General features: G+C 38.9%; 1 protein-coding gene across 3 annotated transcripts in view; it reads left to right on the top strand.

Moving 5' to 3' along the window:
* Window positions 1–11,749: 11,749 nt before the first annotated feature.
* Window positions 11,750–21,644, top strand: part of LOC101473661 (RNA-binding motif, single-stranded-interacting protein 3) — a 162,620-nt gene continuing 152,725 nt past the window's right edge. For 2 of the 3 annotated variants that reach the window (XM_023153964.2, XM_014410855.2), the window contains exon 1: window positions 11,750–11,907. In XM_023153964.2, coding sequence (XP_023009732.2) covers window positions 11,857–11,907 — 51 coding nt within the window. In that variant the 5' untranslated portion in view covers window positions 11,750–11,856. The remainder of the gene's footprint in view (window positions 11,908–21,644) is intronic. The other variant, XM_004568057.4, reaches the window with a different exon arrangement.

The following is a 21,644-nucleotide window of genomic DNA, read 5'->3' as shown; positions in this document are numbered from 1 at the left end:
TGTGTCAGCTCGCAGTTTCAGCTTTATACGTGAGGAAATATACCGCATCTAGTCAAGATGATGAACCATGACAGTGAGCTGTTATAATCAGCTATCCGAGATTGTTTAGCCAAAGGAACGTAAAGAGTTGCAGAGGATAATATAGAAATATTTATAATACACCTCAAGCGTAATTATGAAAAATGAGCTATCGTGCGTGTTGTGCAAGCAAACCATGTGATCGTTGAGGTAACAGAACACCAAGAATCGAGTTCAGGCTTCAGCTTTGTGTCCTACTTACAGTAGAAAATTTTGCTACATCAGCTTGCACACCAGCCTGGAAAATCAGTTTTAGGTGATGAGAAAAATTATTTAGTTGACATGCTTTCCCACGAGAGTGTGTCTGAAAGCTTCTCGTTTTTTATGCTGAGAGGTGTGTGTGTGGGTTTGTGTAGCTGCATTTGCCAGTATGTGCAAGCACACGTCAGGTGGAAAACTAACAATATAGCAATTTTGGGAAATCAGTTTGCCTTTTTGGGAGCGGCAGGCGAGATCATGCTTTTATGTCTGTTCTCCCTCCTCCTCTGCCTCCCTCAATTTTTACCCTTTTCACCTTCCTCTGTGTTGCGTTCTTCTATCATTCCTCCTTCTGTGAGAAGAGGAATGCATGTTATTTCCTTTTATGTCCCCAAATCGGTGTGAAGTCCCCATGAAGGGTAGCAGATTAGTACCATTTTCATCCAGATAATTTCAACAGCTGCAGCGATGGCGGTGCTGCCGACATCTGTAGCCTCTTGTCTCCTGAGAGACACTCTGGCTGTTGGTTAAATTTCTGTCGCTTCAGATCAGCCCAGCTGGAGAAACACTAAACAGGCACATTTTATTCGCTCTGGGCCCCCACGGATGTTCTGGATTCACAATGCTGGAGCTGAAGTATCAATGAAGTATTGACTGTTGCATGCAGAGAAGGGAACAGCGAGGGTAGCAAGGGGACCTGAGTTAAATTTTACAGGGGGAAAAATGTTTGGTTGAAGACAGCAGAAGACTTTTAGAAGACTAGGGAAGTTTTTAAGTTTGGGTTAAATAAGTAAAACAGCGTAAATCTCATTAAAGGCTCATTAGACTTGCAGTCATGGGTATTCATATTTTGCAAATATGCGCTTTTTATGTCGTCTTGTTCTTTATTTGATCTAATAATCTTTCAGTTTTAGGGTTTTACCTTTGAGAACATCATAAAAATAATCCGACCCCTAAAATGAGGTTAATATGACCTCAGATCAACTACAAAACATGGCACGTCACACTGTGAAATATTTATTTAACAAAACATAAGCCAAAATACAGAAAGTACATTATTACTGCTTCCATAGGAAATATGAGGGTAAGAAGCAGCTTGGTGCTGCTAATCAAACGCATGTGGTTCACCGATCGTCAGTAAGTGTGGGCACTTCTATAAAAGCAGAACCTTTGGCAGTTTGCTGGTCTCAGAGCATCCAAGTGTTTGTTAAAACAATACAACAGAGGAAAGACATCAGCACTGATTTTAGAGAAGCAATTGTTGCTACCCGCCAATCTGGGAAGGGTTATAAGACCGTTTCCAAACAATTTGAAGTCCATCATTCTGCAGTGAAGATGATTATTTAGAAGTGGAAAATATTCAGAACACTTGCCCAGCAAAGTAACCCCAAGGTCAGACCGTACAAGGGTGAGAGAAACTGCAAAACACCCAAGAGCTATGTCTCGGCTCTTCGGGCCTCAGTTTGCATGTTAAATGTTAAACTGTCAATCCACAAAACCTCTGAAACAGTGTCTTTTGGACAGAGAAGACCAAAGTGGGGATGTTTGCTATAATGCACAGTACCATATTTGGCATTACGTCCTGATATGCAAAACCTTAGATATGACCGTGACAGTATATTGGGGAAACTCCGTCTTTCATCTAGCTTTATTTCATTTTGTTTTAATTACTTGAATGCTATCACTGTTAGTACACTTTTAATAATATTATAATGAATGTTTCTTTTTTTTTTGCTTTCGTCTCTTATTGAGTGCATCTGTTCAGATGTCTTGCTCTGACAGACTTACTCTCGAAAAACAGAAGCAATCTGGAAATGTTCAAGCTGTCATAACAACTGAGGGTCACAGATTGCTCTGGACCCTCAACATCCTTTACATGTTGAAATCCCTGATATTCTGGGTGCTTCAGTCATTTCTGACTGAAGCACCCAGAATATCAGGGATGCAGGTGCAATGAATAGATAGTCCCATCTTTTAAAACAAACTTTAACCTATAATCTCACAGCAACTCTTATATTGTATTACAAAAATGTAAATCAAATTGCCCTGCAGAGACACTAAAGTTTTACTCTCTTCTAATATGTTAATATCAGTGATCTATTTATGCACTACACAGCCAGCTTGCCTTGGACTCTGAATGCACTGAATAACAAGAACCCCATAAAACAAATATCACCAGTCATGTAGTTTTGTATTAAAAGGAAAACACTGTGTTTAGAGTACAACGAGTGAAGCATTTCTGATGGCTCTGACAGAAACAAAGGGTGGTTGTTGTTTTTTTCAGCTCTCTAATCACTAAACTCAGTTGCACAGCATGAGTGAGTGTCATTGGCAGATCTGCAGAACTGCCTGTGTGCTGTGTTTGCATTGGGTGGGTATTGATTTTGTGTTTTTCCTGGTAAATACTGTATTTTGGAACCTGCTGCTTCACTGAAATCTGGACAGAGTTGCTGGCTGGTAACAGAGGAGATGGAATGACACGCATGGGAGAGAGGTAAAAGAGTGCATGGCGCAACAGTAATACAGCCTGTGGCAAAGAGGGAGGGAAAGTGTGCGCTCGACAACTAACAAAGAGAAGGAGTGTGGAGAGCGGGGAAACAATAGGAGGTACAAAAGAAGGGGATAAAAAAAGAAATAAGACAATGGGGTAAAAACGCAAGATTTGAAGAAAAAGAATAATGAAGCGGAGGATGAAGGAGAATTTGTGGGCTGCTAATTCTCACTTGGAATACATATACTCCAATTCACTTCCAGTACAGACGGGATTTGTAGCCAAATCATCATTCGATCCTCCCACTCGTTCCCCTCGCTGTTCAAGAACTTAATTGCAGAGTTATTTTGGCCTTGTCTGTTGTTGTCGTTGTTGCATTCAGTCAGCTAATGAAAACAAAGACCACACATCAGAGATGAGATCAGGTCCTTTTCTAAAAAGTTAAAATGAAAGAAAAGAGAAAAGTTAAGAAAGAGTCGTCAGACTTTGTGTCAGCGTTCTGACAAGGATAATGAACGGCAAAGCTTTTCCTCTGCACGCTGGTGCCAGGAGGCATGATTAAGAAAGAATCATCAGACAAAGAAAAGAATAAATAAAATAAAAATGAGTTTATACTTAATCTTGGCTGTTGACTGTCCTGTGTCATTTTTGGAAAATGAGACAGTGAGAGATAAATGATCCTCTTAATGCTTGCTTTGTCTTTAATTAAGTGAAATTACAGACTTTTTGTCATTTAAACATCAACTAAAAACACTTCAAGTTCCAGACAGGACTAATTACATAGAATAGCAGCATGCGCCAGAAATGCTGTTCCCCTTCAACTTCAGCAGTGCTTTAAATGGAGTGTTTTTTGGGCATAAAGAGATGGAACACAGAAGAATGTAAACAAATAGAAGAAAAAGGCAGATGAGTAATCTGTGACAAAGAATTAAGCTTTGATTTGGGATTTGGCCTGGGATGTATTTGCTTAGGAATAAAAGTGAAATCTGAGAATTGTTTTAGTTTAATGGCTTTTTAATGCTAACGTATAAATACATCCGGCTATGTTTAGCAAGTGTTGGCTGCTTTTACAATCATATTTTTTTACTAATTTCAATGGCGGATTTAAAAGCAGCAAGGGTGACCAAAGTTTTTTAAAAGTTAGTTCAGAAAAATCAAAATGAGATAAATAAAACATGACATCAATCAAACACAACAAAATTGATTAAGAGCAGGCTAAAGCAAAAAGACAGCACATTATAAAAAATGTTAAAAAAAACCAAAAAAAAAAAACCTGACGGGGTTTAAACTGGACGAGGTATAAAATGGTAAATGGCCTGTATTTGTATAGCGCTTTTCTAGTCGCTAAGGACCCCAAAGCGCTTTACACAACCAGTCATCCACCCATTCACACACCGGTGATGGCAAGCTACATTGTAGCCACAGCCACCCTGGGGCGCGCTGACAGAGGCGAGGCTGCCGGACACTGGCGCCACCACCACCAGTAGGCAACGGGTGAAGTGTCTTGCCCAAGGACACAACGGCAGAGACTGTCCAAGCCGGGGCTCAAACCGGCAACCTTCCGATTACAAGGCAAACATCAACAAGAACCTTGATTAACAAGGAGCCTCAACACCATTCAAGTGGATCAAAATATCTGGTAAGGAACAGACGACTGAACTACAAAGCAGGATTTCATCGTATCCAGGTAACTTCAGGGTTAACCCTCAGTTTTCTGTACTACAAAGGTGAACCACCATGGTAACTAAATGCAAATCTAACCTGCTCTGGAGTGGGTTATTTGCATTATATAAGCATGAAATCACTGCCTACTGACAGATCAGTTCTCCAGAAAATAGCGTCGCCAACCCTGGAAGATCCCACAGACCTCTGCAGGGAGAGTATGAGGGTCTAAAATTTTTCAGTAGTGTCTAATGCGTTTGTATAATTATTATTATTACACTTGATTCCCCCCCATTGGTTACAAACTACTTTACAACAATATTGTTGTATATGCATTAATATATCATGAAAACAGAGGATCAGTTTGTACTTGCATCAAACTTGCTATGTTTGAATTCTGTTTTTATGTTTATTCTTTATTCTCAGACCGTTAAACACCAGTGGACCTGCAGCTGACGTAATGAAAAATACAACTGTCTAACGCAGATTTAAACATCAATTTAATGAAATACTCAATTAGAATTGATCAAATCCTCCTACTAACTCACTAACTCAGTGATCTTTCACGCACACTGATTTGTCTCCAGCAGTTGAGTTGATTTGCCAACAACACACCTTTCGTGTGAATACACGAGGGAAACCCTGGTTTAATTTGGTGAGTTGATAACCTTATTAGTGGCGTAAGTAAATCCAGATAACATAAAGATTCCTGAGGTCGGTTGAACTCACTCCACGGTACAGCCCTGGAAGAGCTGGCGCTTATAGGTGAGGGGAGACTGGCTGCAAGTGTGGGAGCCAGCAGAATGCAGAGACCTGGAGAAAGACACACCTTCACTGAAAGGGAAAGGTGAAAGACAAAGAGAGATGGAGAAGGAAAGATAGAAAATGAGGTGCTGGAGGACAGGAGGGACCATGGTATGAAGTTGTATTTGCAGCTTATAAAACTTAAAAAATGAACTGCTGTATGTAGTTGTAGTCCTGAGATAGTAGTATTAAGAGTACAAGCCTGAGTAACAAACTGATCATCCAAAGTTGTTGCCATCAGCCTCAGTGACAGAAAAGAAGCTGGCATGGCTGGTACTTTAACCAGGCGAACTTGTAAACCTTAATTAACCGAGTCTCTAAAGAAAGAGCGAAAATGCACCTTGATGGGAGGACTGACATGAAAAGAATGTGGTGACATGTAAATGCAAGGGGAGCACTGTTTCACTTACTGATTACTGTCAAGTACAGAAAAGGTTAAGTAAAATGTCAAATAGCATTTTCACTTTAAAACTGTTAAAACCTGCTTTTTCTTTTGGATTCTACTGACATGTAAATGTATTAAACTGGAGGAGTGTTTTCGTCTATTTCCACTGAATGTTTCCACTGAAGAGCAAGTTTTTGAAAATTGAATAAGAAATGTCTTTTCCATTTTTTAATGTCAGATTTCAACAAATAAAACTGCATTTCAAGATGAAGCTTTTTTGAATAAAATTTTCATCGTCATTTTAATATAGATTCTTACGGGTTTCTTTAATAGTACAAATTAAATTACAATAATAAGCAAACTGATTAGAGCAGCTAGTAATAACAAGATACACAAAGATTTTAGAAATCTGTCGGAAACTTGTTTAAGACTAAAAATTGCAGTTTACTTGGCAAATAACAAAATTAATTCACATTTTTATGCCTAAATTTGAGCCAGCACATTCTCAGACTCAAATCAAGTAAAACACACTTTTCTGTTCAGGAATGTAAGTAAACAACTGTAATTTGACATCTTAATCACAAATATAATAATGTGCTTTACTATTTTTTCAGCTTTTTGGGGGGTAAAATAGTACATTTGAAAAATTTTGGATAACATTATTTATATTTTAGCATTAAATATATAATTTCAAGTAAATATTTTGCACATACTAGTAAATTAGCTATTACAGATTACATTAAATTACATATTTTTGTAATTACCGTTACTGTTAATTCAGGGCAGCTGTGATGTAAACCTTACATTGGGTGCTGTTCTAGTAAATTTCTTGAAGACCATACTGGTAGTCTCTCTAGTACATTTATATAATGTCAATTAGTATTTTCAAATATTTTCATTGATTCCAAGGACCAGAGTTCTTGCAAGGCTTTAGTGGAGAATTGTGTGAATTAGCAAATTGCTTCCACTAAGTTAAGGTTTGGATTTCCAACCCATACCAGATGCTTATAGATCAGCACAAGAAATACAACTGTGGAAATGGCCATCAGTGGAAGTGTGGATTTTAAGTGAGACAAAGGAACTGCCACAGTTGGAGACTGCATTAGTTGAAGTCCTGACTAGATAAATTGCAGACAAAGCTCGTCCTGAAGCACCACTCAGTCTCTAGAACCCTGAGGAGGTATTCAAGTCTGCAGGGATGCCCCCCTCCATTTATTAAATGATTTTGCCGCAGTTACATAGCTATATAAATGTCACTTGACATGTGGGCGAAACTCCATTTAAAGCTTGTCAGAGAGATTTATCAGGGTATTAAAAACTTTTAAATGTGGTCTCTCTCTGTCTCTGTCTCTCTTTTTTAAAGCTGTTTTGATGTACCGTATACTTTCACAGCTGTGCATCATTGCAGGAGGGTGAAATAAATTCGCTAGTAAATAAACAGCGTGTGTTTAACTCTCGCACCATTGATCCATTCAAAGTACAGTTATTGTTTTTTATCCATTGTGCAGCATATAGCTCAACTGAACCGTAATGTATAAAATATTATTATAGGCTATTACATTTGCTTAAGTACTGTTGCACGGTCACTTTATTAAAAAGAGGTTATCGTGGGCTTTTTAAAAAAATTAATACAGTAAAATGAAAGATAACTAGTATAGCAGAAAGGATGTAGTATATCACTGGCCTAACTAGGATGTGTGCACTCCACTAGCCTGGAAATACATGGGTCACATATCTGGCTTTGGCTCCCTGTGGTGTCAAATACATACCTTGACTAAGCACAAATGGGCCACAACGAGGCCACCACTGACCCCCACTTTCCAGATGAGACACACTCATATGTTCCACAGGCTGCATTGCTAGTCGCCTGGTGCATAACATGAAATTATGACAGCAGTGTCATTTTTATAATCCTTCTTCTGGAATTAGGGCTGATGCAACCAGGCCAACTGTGGGGTTTCCGTCATGGCGGCTGCTGTGCACGACATAAAAGTTCCCCTGGTGCTTTTACACGCATGCACACACACATACACACACAGAGACTGTGTGCACTGTCCCTTCTCATTTACTGATGCACAAAGCCACAGACTGTGGACCAGTGGATTTATGGTCTGTGAACAACACTCCCCCCCCCCCCTCCTTTAAAAAAAAAAGGGGATTAGGTAAACAGTGTTTGGAGCCAACTGATCATTTTGCCGTACATTATCCCATTTGCTGGAACACAATTGCCGCTTTGCCAGTAACACTGGCTAGAACTTGGCAAAATGGGCCAGTGGACCAATTGCTTGTTGTTTCCTTAACAAAGGAGTTTAGACAATATATTTTTGAGCCAATTCTATTTTCTTTATATTGTCATCTACTTAACAGCTTTAATGGTATTTCTTACCACTACTATGATGATGTGTAACTGTACTTTTCTGTTAAGCAAGACAACCTCAACAGCCTTTCTTACCTCATCGACGACTTCACTGCTATTACTAATCGGATGGCTTTAAATTTCCTCCGTCTTAACCCTGGCAAAACAGGGGTTCCTGTTTTCAGCTCTGACAGCTTTTCCAAGAAGGTTCATCATTACATCAGCTTTCATGCCACCAATATCAAATGACCTGCTAAGAATCTGAGTTTTGACCAGCATTTTGGTTTCAATTTTTTCACCTGTCTAATGTCATTCAGTCTTGATGACCTTAGACAGACCTTATGTATCAAAATATCCTTAAATATCAAAGTGATGTCAGTGATGTCCTGTTTGATGTTCCATTATGAAACGTTATGCTGCAGCTAACATCATTAAAAAACAATAAAGGAAGCCTTTTGTTTTATAATCTGGTGCTTTATTGTAACACATATTACAGTTTAAAAAAAGAAGAATCCTTTTTTATGTGCCTTTACATAACAAAGGCACATAAAAACGGCTTAACAAACTCAAACAGCAGACACGGTCCTTCTTGCTGGCAGGTGCTCTATGCAGTGTGGCGCTGGATCAGACAGAATCCTGCAGAGGTGTTAAGAAGTCCCACAGCTATCTAAGGAGAGTAGAAAATGTCTGTAAGCAAGACTTCCAAATTTTTCACACAGCAATATTAGGTTTTTTAAAATAAAACAAAAAAATGGAAAGGAGCCATTTAAAGGGGAACAGCTTTGTTTTTGTTGTTGTCTCAAGATATACTGTATATAGGATCAACATGACTCCATAAAAGGAATATCAATCAATCTAACTTTTAGCAAGTGTTACATAGAGTATTTGATCATTTTTTCTGCAAAGTCAAAAAAGATACAATAATGCTTTTAGAAGTCATAAGGGGTGTTTTTTTTTTTTTTTAATAGTTAATTGGTATTTTATTGATATTAATTAATTCACCTGAATAAAAGCCTAGGAGGGTGCCATTCAGTAATTGTGTTTTTCATTGGTAGCTTAATAATAATAAACTGCTTGTTTACATTATTGTATTTTGCACAACTCTGTTGCTTGTGACGCTCGCACACAAGAATTTCACTCACATGTACTGTACCAATGTACCTGCACATGTGATGTGACAATAAAAGTGATTTGATTTGATTTGAACTAAACTCATAAATCTTAATCGAACAAGCATGTAACAACAGGAACAAGCAAGTGAACGAATAGGCCAGGTGTGACCAAAATGCTTGCTAAATATAAAAGCAAAAAGCAAACCGAAAAAATCATCTTGGAAAAAAAATCATTCTTGCTAATTAAATTTGTTTTAAATTGTTTGTTGTCATCAGCAATTGTGAGGGTTTTATGTAGAAAATTGTGTTTGAATGTCACTTCCTCATGACATGCAGATCAAGGAACTATTTGGCATGAGAGTCTAAAATTCTTTCAGCTTTCAGATGTTTTGTTTTCCTGCCACAATTCTGCACTTTCTTACTGATACAAGAGATTTGCTGATACTCAGAAGCAGCAGCCTCCCTCTACCCACTGTCTTTTTATGATGAGGAACAAGAATGCCTAAAGGACTTATGGATAATGCTCTGGGGAAGCTTGGGGAAAAGTTCGGTTTTAAAGTTCACACTGGTTCTTGCTACAAGGTACTGTTGATGTTCAAGTGATACTTGAGAAAAAGACATCATTTCTGTTACTGCTACATTAGTAGGTTTTGTCCATCTCTTTGGAAAAAATGCCATACTCAAAGTGGAGAAGACACCCTTACATCCAACTGGCTTGGCTAATTCAATTAAAGCAACATTTGATTAAGTCCAAGCCTGAGAGCTTAATTAAATACTAAGGGTTAGGGGGATGCAGTTGTACGTGCATGTTTAGTATGCAATTACACATCTGGGGGAGTGGATGCACATGAATGGTGTGTGTGTGTCTGTGTGTGTGAGAGGCTGCAGGTGCATGTCTAATTCAGTTTGTGTGCTTATGCTTGCATTGCTGTTTGGGTGTGTGTGTTTTATAACTGGTTGCTAGGCAAGGGATGAGATAAACTGAGACACAAGAGATTTCCAACTCGCTCTTAAGCTGCTGAATACACAATAGGATGGAGTTCAACAAAGTTCACATCAACCACTTCTGAATACTAAGTCAATGCTACATGAATATGAATTTGTGTTAGTTAGTCAGATTTTTTTCAAAGGGATAAAATTCAGAAAAACGCCTTGCAGCCAAAACAAACAGGCAAAGATGTTCACGCACAAGGTAAGGGCACGCACGCCCCCAAGACTTTGAACTATCAACTTGACATCAACAAAGACAGGGCATTAGCACAGGCACAAGGTAAATTATGTGTTTTGCATAGAAATATTCACAATCAGCATAGAACAAAACACTAGCTGAGGTTTTGACAAAAATGGTCTTCTTTATGGCTATGCACGCACCGTTGTTTTGGGTCAGAGCGAGTCTGATTTATGGGTCAGCCAGTATTATCAGACAAGTCTGGCCCATCACAGATAAATGGCTATGAGGATATACTGGAAAGTCTTTATCCTGGCAATTATTGGACAATAAATATGTTATCAGCACTGACTCTCAAAATGTAATCTCAGTCTATCTCTATAAAGCGCATGATAAGAAGTAATTCAAGAACATCTTTATTTATGTATAATTAAAAAGAATCCAGACAGCTTTATATTTATTATTTTAACATTTATTTGAAAGTTGAGTTAGGAAATCTGTAACAAAAAAGCTCATATTATCGAATAATCCAGTTTATGAATACAATGCACATCAAATGACGATCTTAAGTTAGTATTCATTTGAAGGTTGGCCTGTCACTTCTTCCTTTGTCCTCCTTCCTTTGTCCTCCACTTGTAGTCAAATGTTTTTAAACCCACATCACATACCATGCCATGATATGCCAGTTTTTGAGGCTAATGGCTCTATTGGGATCACCTTTTTGGTCCAAAAATACTATTTTATTCCTATCAAATTTGTTATCTTTGGCATTGATCAGAGACTTAACAAAAAAAAAGACACACTTCCCTTGAGTAAACAAAAAATTCAAGGACGTTTGGCTTCATTGAAGTATAAAGAAATGTAATGAAAGAAGCAGTACAGTGTGTCAGTGCTAGGCCTACAGGTTAACATCTAAAATTACTTTTCAGGACTAAAGTAGTGAACCAAGGTGGCTGTGTGATTCAAAGGTCAGTGTTAAGTGGCTTAACAAAGAAAGAGAACACTTCTCTGAAAATGATCAACCTCAAGGACTCAACTAAAATCGAATGAAAAAACAGCTAATATCCAAAACTAGTTCGGAAAATGATTTTAAAAAAAGCCCAACTCCTTAGAAGCAAAATATACAGAAATGAGGGGTGGCTCAAGACCTTTACACAGTCCTGTACTTATAAACATGTTTGATTGCTGTATTGGGATTAAAAATCAATGTTTTCTTTTGTTTTTCTGGGAACAGATTTTGCATAGTTTTTCGCTGTAGGCAGGGATAAAGATTTTTGGTACTGGAAGTTTTCTGGTTTTCTGCTTGTAGGCCAAGCAAAGTTTGTATTTTCTATACATCCAAATGATCACTTTTTAATTTCTTGGAAGCTTTATTTAGCAGGGGTCTAAGCCTACCAGATTATTCATTAGATTAGTCCTAATTTACAATTTTCAATTTTCATCCATTTAGATTCGATAAAGGTTTTAGGGGCGTGGCTTCTCTCACGGACAGGTTTGCCGCCACACCTGGGCTGATTGAAGTCACTGAAGCGGACCTGTGTCTTACCTTTGTGGTGCTGCTGCAGCTTTGGTGCATTCTTTTGGAATTATCTGAAAAATAATATGACTTGTCATCTTCAACAGCTTGTCCAAGAAGTTTGTGCTTCGGTTTTGGTGAGTGAAATTCTAGTATTTTAGTAGCTGTTATGTTGCACTAATTAGCAGGTATATGCGACCATGCGTAGCAGGTGCTGCTCGCTAACAACACTATAGCCTTAGCTAAACTTAGTACTTCACACTCTCATTCAAATATTATTACTTCATATTCATATTACTTCAAATATTATTAACAAATAAAACATGGTGACGACTAAAATGGTAACATTGAGATTTCAAAACGCAGTATCACACTGTGGCATTTCCATGTCGTTTATAGTGAATAGCTCAGTGTGCAAACTGCACTACAACACAACAACACACTATGATAGTGCGTTTTCAATAAGTGACAGCAGCAGTGTGTGCATGCAGTGTTGTTTGAAATGATGAAGACAGTGTATTTTCATTTGGCTCCTAAATTCTCCTGCAGTATTTGTTTGGATAACTATTTTCTAACTATAAATTGTTCTTGTTTTTTATTTATTTATTTTTTAGAAAGAGGGGCAATACATATTAATGAACATTTTAACAAATGTAAATATGCCAGATTATAGCCTTGGGCTAATTTCCATCTGCAGACCCTCTGGCAGGTTGGTGTTAAACACAAGTTAGTAAAAACATACAGAGACACTATTTACAGGTCATGTGACAAGGACAAAAACAGTGATCACATTATACTAGAACAAACAATGACAAGGAGAGTGGACACAGAGGACAGTATTTTTTTTTATTTTGGACTGTTTAAAAGTTTTCCTTACATAACCTGATTTGAATCCTTCTCATTTATGCAACTAAGGAAATAGTCACCAGAACATCCCTAGAAGAATGCTTGGTTGTCCTCCTTTGGTGAAACAGGGCTAAAAGCACAGTTTTGTGAAGTGATGCAGCCAGTGTTAGGATAGTGGCTTTTTTGCCCTCTTTGACACAGGTGGGCAGTGATTGAGGTTGTAGACTCAAAGCCTCTGCACTGAAGAATCTCACTGTCTACCTCTAAAAAGTAATTTTTGGGAGCAACGCCACTTTGTCTGCAGCCATAGCTCTTGAAGAGACACACATGGTCATTTCAGCCATTAGCAGCAGGATACCCATTACTCTTGGGGCACACCTGGACATGTAGTTAACACTGAGCACATGCCTGTGTACTGTGGCCCCATTTCCATGCTTTACTTAGAATGGATTATCATCACCTTTATGGCCATTTAAATTCACACTTGGAAAACACTTAAAGTTCAGTTCACTTAGTTTATAAACAGTGAACTAAATTTTCAAAGACTGACTAGTTCAAATTATTATTATTCTTTATTGTTCCGTGTGAGCCCTTGCTTCACAGACAGGGGACTTTAAGTGTTTTTGTCTTTTAGCATTTAAACAATGTTGCATAAACCAGAACAACTGAAAGCAGGCCAGCCTACAAATGTAATTCAGCTCTATAAGAATGTCTGCAGCTGTTAGTTGTTTGCATGATCTTATCCTTTGGTAGTGATTACTTCTTATCATCAATCACTAGCCAGATGCTCCAACTCAGTGTTGCGTTTAAAATTGGTTGCTGATGTTCTGACTTTTGAAAATGTGAGATTTTTTTTTTTTTTTTTTTTTTTGGTCACAATCTGAGGATCTGTACTGATGGCTTCCTTTAAATGTACATAAGGACTGACTTCAGCAGTTCCTTTGGGAGCTGCATTGTCTAAAATCTTTCACCTCTTTCTTCCTTTCCATTCAACAAGAACAGTCCACGTTAGTGGAGATAAAGTAAACAAATATGAACAATTTACCATACTAAAATAAGTTGAAAGTGATAACAGACTTGGTTTGACATGAGCCATTCTTTGAGATGTGCCTTTTAAAGTTTCATATGTTGAACTCTCCTCTAGGAAGTGGGCAAGTCTGTGGAAAATCTTTATCTATACATCTATACAGCAAAACAATCATACTAGAACTTGCCATGCTGACAGGCTGTATTTCTGTTTTACAGCATCCTTTCATGGGTACCTGTTAACTTCTGAGAGAATGAGTGATGCTGACATCATGTTCTTTATTTGAAAACAATTGAAGCAATGCAAAGAAGTCTGTTTCTCACAGTCTTTTTTTATACAATGTCATAATGTGTATTTTTAAAGTTTTAGTCCCATTTACAGTAAACTTGATGATACAGCAGGATATGCTTTAGGACGTGGCTACCTTGTGGTTGACAAATCACCGCTGTATGGGTGTGGAATCCTCTCATTCTTAGTCAGATCCACTCCTTGCTTGTCACAACTTTAGAACTTAAAGCCATGTTGGCTAAAATGCAAAACCCAAGACTTCGAAAGAGCACAAACCAAATGCTGACTTAGCATAGTGGTTACATCCATCTTTTGTGTACAGGCATGTGAAAAAGAGCATTTTCACAGCTTTACTACTTCCATAAGAATTAAGAGGGTGGCAATCAGGTGCTGTTAATCAAATACACTTGACAGAGCATCCACGAGTGTGATCACCTCTATTAAAGCAGATGTTTTGGGAATTTGCTGGTGTGGAGTATTCGAGTGCGAGTCAACACAATGCCAGTTTTCCCAAGAGTGGACATATGTCAGCAAATTTACTCCAAGGTCAGACCATACAATAATTAGAAAATTAAATACAAAAACAAGAGCTACATCTCAAACTATAGACTTTGGTTAGCTTTTGAAATGTTTATGACATTAAAACTGGAAAAAGACTGAACAAATATGGCTTGTTTGAATGAGTTGTCATGAAAAAGCCTTTTCTAATTATTTTTTTGGCCTTTTTTCAGCCTTTATTGGATAGGGACAGTGAAGATGGACAAGAAAGTGGGGGTGTAGAGGGCCACGGGTTTGGACTCGAACCCGGCCTACTGCTCTCCAGCCATTTTTTTTCCCACTTGTACAAGTGCTGTGTTGTGGTATACATTAATGCTCTCAGAAGATTTTTTTTTTTTTTTGACGGGGTGTGTGTGATAAGTCGAGCATATTAATTGATTAATTATTTTCTAGCTAATTGTACATGTTTTATCACCCTGATACAATCAGCTCCTAGCTGGGGCTACAGCGCCCCCATTCTGTTTGTCTGGTTGTTGGTAACTGCCAAATTGTAAACTTTATTTTTTGTTGTACAAGAACAAACATAAATCCTCCAGTCTTGTTTTTCTCTCCCTTTCTGACTTGCTGTAAGGATATTAACCTAGGGTGTGTTCAGTCTTCTCAGAGAGCCTGCTGGGCTGTAAAAATAAAATTCAGTCCATCCATGTGACACAAACTGCATTCAGCAGGTCACATGACACAGGAGAATTGGTTCCAGGGACATCAACAGAGTAACAAAGATGGTCACTGAGACAATTTTCAGCAGGATATAAAGTACTTGAATTGACCTCTATTTTCAGCTCTAAATGACTCACCCAGTGTCAGGGGGCCTTTTATGGTCACATGACAATTGGAGAATGTTTGTTTATGAGATACGCCTGAAGGGAAAAAAAGGGAACCACTTCAAGTCATGCTAGTCTCCTTAGTCTTGCAGTGAAGCAGTGTAATACCTGTCTTTTTGATGAGACTGGAAAATGACTAAAATAAATTCAGACTTGCTGTTACAAAATCATTTAAGCTTGACTTTGCTGTTTGTGATGACAATTTATCAAGAGACCAAAAAAAAAAGATTTGGATGCTTTCGTGGATAGCACACATTCATCCAGCTCGTCAAAACAAAAGTAGGTATTGCAGTTTCTAGCCTAATTCATTTACACAGTAGCTTATGTACTGTAATAGCTGATGGCAGTATGTGGGGTGATCTGGGAGCCTTTGGTGAAGAAAGGAACTGGACTTGATGTCAGATGAGTAGTTTTCAGCCTCCCATGCTGACTGAGAGCAGCCTCCTTCCTATAATTTACCTTTTTTGGAAATGATCTGCTAAGTAATTAAAAATTTATTTCCCCCTCAAATCCCATAAGGGCAGAATATCTGCAAGGCATGCAAAGAATATCTCGTGCCATCTGAGACACAAATTGCTGCAATATCCCCGCTCAGTACTGACTTACAGCATTGTGTAAACGATTACCTGCATCGGCTTTTGTAGTAATGATGCAGCAAGTGTGCACAGTAGGCAGATTCTGTGGTTCCCTCAGCATGAAAGAGCACTTTGTTTATAAGTAAGTAGTTGAGGAATACCCGTGCCTCTGTCAGGGTTCAGAGTTATGCTCCCATTGGAGCCACTAGTATTAAACACAAGAACACAGTTTGGCTGAGGCAAACAGCAAAAAAGGTTTGTATTTGCCCGAGGTGTCTTAATACCCATGTGCACAGCTGCTTTTTTTTTTTTTTCCAGAGTTAACTCTTCACCTGTCCCATTTTACTTTTGTAGTATTTTAAAATTTATCACTAAAAGTGAGTTTGCCTATGTGTGTCTATGGTCCAATTACAGTGTAGTTGTCAGTTATTTGATCATATTGATGCTACTTTTTGTCTGTTCTGTCAGGAGAGGGGTCCTCTGTCAGTTTTCCTACATCCCATCTGCCCTTCTGTCTCTCAGTACTTGTTTGTTCCACAAACATATATGTATAGCATTTTTCTATTTTATTACAGCTTCAAACCTTGTCCAATTCAGGAATACAAGCACAATATATATTGTTACGAAATCAGTTTCACCCCGGTTCTTTTATTCCTCGGGCATCCAGAGACGGCACTGGAACTCAGTAGTCATTTCACAAAACCTTTATTCATCTTCATTTAAGCATGCATCTTCTAGAAGGGAAGACGTGCAAGGCCGGTGTCCCTCTGCAGATCTTCCACTCCTTTGTTTGTTACAGCCAGCTTTATAGAAGTGACCCCATCATAAAACCCCCATGGTGTGCTGCAAACTCTGTCTGTGTGTGTATGCACGAGCACGTGAGTGCCTGTGTGTGCGCGTACCCGTGTGTCTATGTGAGTGACTGTGCATGTAGGTGTGGGTGCGTCATAACAGTCAAAGCACTGTGTGTGTGTGTGACTTCCTGGGGGTCATAAAAGTAATCTCACCCAAGCCACACCAAATTCCTTTAGACAACATACAAAACAGAGTTAACATATTACAAACACTGAGACCCCCACTCTGCATCCACTGGGCCAGTGGCCTCTTGTTGTCTTACATTTACAGATCATGTGGAGAGTCTCCTGCAAACCTACTTCTAAGTTATAACAATTATGAGTTTCTATTAAAGGTACAAGCATCAGCAACCCCCAACTGTAGCTTCCTGTCTCCTTTTATGACGGCAGAACCCAGTGTCCATAAATTCCTTTCTCTCTAAACAATTACACACAATCTCAGGCTACAGCTAAGCCAAACTAAAACACACAAACAAATCCTTCCCTATTCCTCTGACCTATTGCTGGACCCTCTCATCTAAGCAAATTTAACACATTACATTCTAATAATTATGTTCATGTATTCACTGTGTGTGTGTGTGTGTGTGTGTGTGTGTGTGTGTCTTTATAATGAAACAAGGTCATTAAGACTTTGTGGTGCAATATGAGATTTAAAATGTTGTTTAGATCATGAGTTCCCACAGCTTGGGTCTCTCTTCTCCTCTCCTTCTAGGTCTTTCTTTCTCTCCTCAGGTGACAGAGTGATGGATTAATCCCAAATAAACTCGTTCATCTTTCAATTAGAGCCAGTGTTGAGGAGGTGCCAGGCATTATGAAGCTGTCTGGAAGACTGGGACTAAGGTAGTGATGGAGAGAAGAAGGGAGGAGGAGAAAAGGGTGAGAGTGAGTTATGGCATTGGTGTGAGGGACAGAGATAGGTGTTTGTAAAAGACTGAGTGGGGAAAAAAGTGAGCACAAAATAAGATCTCTGTGTACATGGGGGAAGAAATGCATTGGTTGAGGGAGCACATCCAACTATTAAAACATCAATCAGATTAGAACTCCCATGCCTGGCTGACCATCCAAAGCCTGCCCCCTTCCATCATCCCCACCGTGGTTTGCACTTTTACACAACTTTGGATTTCACTGATTTTGTTTTTTTGTCCCCTTTGTTTCTTGTGTGTGTGTGTGTGTGTGTGTGTGTGGTTTGTTTTTTCCCCCACTTTAGTTGTTTAGATTGTTATCTATCACATTAAAACTTCGTAAGCTATATAAATGCTAAAACCTTTTTTTTTTTTTTTTTTTTTTTTTTGGAAAAAGTAGTAAAACAACTTGAGTCAAATGAGTACAAAAGTAGCTCTTGAGTTGAGTTCTCTATTCAATGGTTCGTTCTTAATTTGGTGATAGACTGCCCAGCCAAATAACTTTAGCTTTGATGATGTTTTAATAAGCTTATGTAATGGCAGAACATTTATTTTCATCTAAAATTGCAATTTTTTTTTTCTTGCATTGATAGGGTCAAGTCTTCTCCTCCAGTGTATCACACATGTTGTCAGTGGAGTTCAGACCCAGATTAATCACCAGATTAGTTATTTAAAGATATTAAATTGTCTTCGTATTGGTTTTATAGTATAGTGGTTAACATACATGTGTATTCAAAAGATCCTTGGATTGAGACCAGGAGGAGCCACAAATCTCTGAGAGGGTTGCGTAAAGGAAATGCATCTGCTGTTAAAAATCTGCCAGATCAAATATGCACTTGAATCGGCTGGTACTGCTCCATTATTGATAAGAAATTACAGAAGCTTAAATTGTATGCACAGGGTTCTACAAAGCACTTTGTCATTCAGGTTGGACTTAAATTTTTTTAAATTGTATTGGCTTTGTGCAACACAGTTTTAAATCAATCTTTCAGCATTGTTGATTTGGTCTAAACCAGGGGTGCCCAATCCCGGTCCTCGAGAGCTACCGTCCTGCAGCTTTTAGATGCATCCTTCTTCCCACACACCCGAATCAAATGAATGGCTTGTTATCAGGCCTTTGCCAAACATGATGGCATGCTGAAGAGGTAATCAAACCATTTGATTCAGCTGTGTTGGAGTAGGGATGCATCTAAAAGCTGCAGGATAGTAGCTCTCGAGGACTGGGATTGGGCAGCCCTGGTCTAAACCATGGGTCGGCAACCCTAGGCACGCGTGCCACAGTTGGCATGCGAAGGGTTAACTGATGGCACAACCATAGCTGGACTGGCCATCGGGCATACCGGGCATTTGCTCGGTGGCCCGATGATTTTTTTTAATTAATTAATTAATTTTTTTGTAATGGTATAAACAATGAAAGGTGGTGGATTGGCCAAATGCTGGCTGGTGTGTAAAAATAACTCAGTTGTTTGGTGGTGGCTATGGCGTAGCTTCCACAGATTCAGTAAAATTAACAAGTGGTGGAGGCCAGCAGGTGGATGAGGGAGAGGGGAGGCAGGAGGAGGAGAGACCCGAGGCGGCCGCCGGTCCGAGAGTGTCAGGTGAACTGAACTTCAGGTAAGAAGTTATGACCTGCAGTCTATCTGGGTCAGATATAAACCAAGTTTAGGTGGAGTTTATTTTCGTTGTGCTGACTTTTTACCGTCAGTTACAATAACTCGTACTGCGTACTAGCTAGCATGACGGAGTTTCTATACAGCTGGTTGGGTGCTATGATGTTACTGATAGTGAACTTTATTTTATTCATAAGGTTAGTTAGTAGAGTTTCCAACCGTCCCGTAAAAAGACGGAATCGTCCCGCATTCAGAGAAAATATTACGCGTTTCGTGTTGAGCTGAGAAGGGACGCAGTTTGTCTAGGATGGAAAAAGACACAAAGGTGGATTTATTCTGTCGTTACGCTGCACAGCTGCCTCTTCTTCTCCTCTTATTCTCTCCCCCTCCCTCTCCAGTTGCTACTTGACTGATCAATGATCAGCTGATTGGCTTTTCTCTCTTGTTTGTTTATCGCCCACTTTGCGCTAGAAAGAGGAAACCGCCGGATGTCGCGCTAAACAGCAGCAGCACGTTTAAGCTTGATCAGCTGTTGTTAGAATTTATTTAATATTAATTTTAAGTATCAGCTGATGTTTGCTGGAGCCACAGCTGTAAAAGCTCGTGGTCATGATATCGGTTTGGTTATCTGGTGAGAGGGAAACATGAAGATGAAACCAGGAGATGTCCTTACTGAATCATCAGCGCTGAACAGGTGATGGAGAAACAGGTTTACCTTTTAGGTGACATGAATGAGTTGAAGGGAAGTTATGAACTGTTTCTGAGAGACAAATAACACCAGGATCCTTTTTTTAATGTAGCTGACAGCTGGTAACTGTGCAGGGGCGGGTCTAGAAAAGTTTTGCCAGGGGGCCAGGTAGGGCATTAACAGGGAAAGGGGGGCACAGAGAAATACTTTCTTATTCTCATTTAAAATGTCTAGTTTTTATTAAATAATTGTGTGAATCTTACAACCAAAGTTTTTATCTGACATAAAATGTATCATACATATACCAACAAGATTGTACATCACTGTCACAACAGCGTTTGTTTTTATTCAAAGGCTTTATGGCTTTAATACCCGGTGGGCCGGTCTTTAGTCAAAATGCCCGGGCCGATTTTTTTCGTCCCAGTACAGCCCTGGGCACGACATGCAGTGAATTAATCTGAGAAGGTGCATCAAAAAATAAATGGCCGCGCCAGTGGTGCACGTCGCAAATCAGCTCGCATAGACACATTAGTTGTTCCTCTTCTTAATGATGGTATCTTAACTAACAACCCGAACTACCAGATTCAACTTGTAATTGGCTAAAAATAACAATAAAGCTAACAAAAAGGGACGTTGTTAGCTTTCCACATTTTGACACTTCAAAAGCTTCAGCAGCTGTCCGCTCAGCACAGCATCAGCACCACGGAAATACACGGATACATCCGTAGACTCGAGACACAATGCATCTTTGGGCCTTTCAGGTGTATGGACCAATGTTTTATTTTCTGATCAAACCAGAAATCTTTAATGAGTAGCTAGATTTGTCTCGCATTAACTGGCTGAGTTAATGCAACATCGAAGCAGCTGGAATCCACAGCTGTGCGTGTTCATGGAGCTTGCATTTTCACCTGCTGGACATCACTACCTGACAAGTTTAACTGTCTTCAGAACATTGCAGAGGCCTTATTGACAGTATTTGGCTCTACATATCTGTGTGAGCAGAATTCTTCTCACATGAAGAGATCAGAGATCAGTGTGTATTAACAAACATGCCATATTGGCTCAGTTTATTTTTCTTATCATTGTTGTGAGACCATAAATAGCATTTGCATTTTCTGTTGTACAGTTCATTTGCTGTTATGGATAAAAAGTGTCTTTTTTTTTCTTTTTTTTTTTCCAAAATGGCTGATAACTATTCGCTGATAGCTGCCAACATCTGCCAACATAATTCTATAAAGTGGTTCTATATAGTGTGTAACTGTTCATATAGTGTTATTAAATTTATTGCTAATGTAATCATATGGCACACTGACTTCTGAGGAAATTTTAAATGGCCATCAGAAAAGTTGCCTACCCCTGGTCTAAACGCTCTTAGGGTTTGAGTTTCAGAAACATTGTGCATGTTTTAACTAAATACAGCACTGTTAGTTTCATTGTGTTTATAAAAAAATTGAAATTCTAAATTGTCATAGATGGTGTTTGAAGACACTGGCTGAATAGTCTTACACGGTCTGCTCTAGTATGTTTGTTCTCTAAAAGATGTTAAAGTGGAACAGCGAAAAGATTGCAAATCATTGTGGATACATCAGTTTTTGCACCATGCAACAGATGGGCACGGCCCCCCATATACCTGTAGTCCTGATCTTAACATCACTAAGGCTACGTTCACACTGCAGGTCTTAATGCTCAATTCCGATTTTTTGAT

The sequence above is a fragment of the Maylandia zebra genome, linkage group LG11 (assembly GCF_041146795.1).
Source record: "Maylandia zebra isolate NMK-2024a linkage group LG11, Mzebra_GT3a, whole genome shotgun sequence".
Taxonomy (NCBI): Eukaryota; Metazoa; Chordata; class Actinopteri; order Cichliformes; family Cichlidae; genus Maylandia; species Maylandia zebra.
Note: the sequence above shows the minus strand (reverse complement) of the source record. Positions and strands in the feature narration are given on the sequence as shown.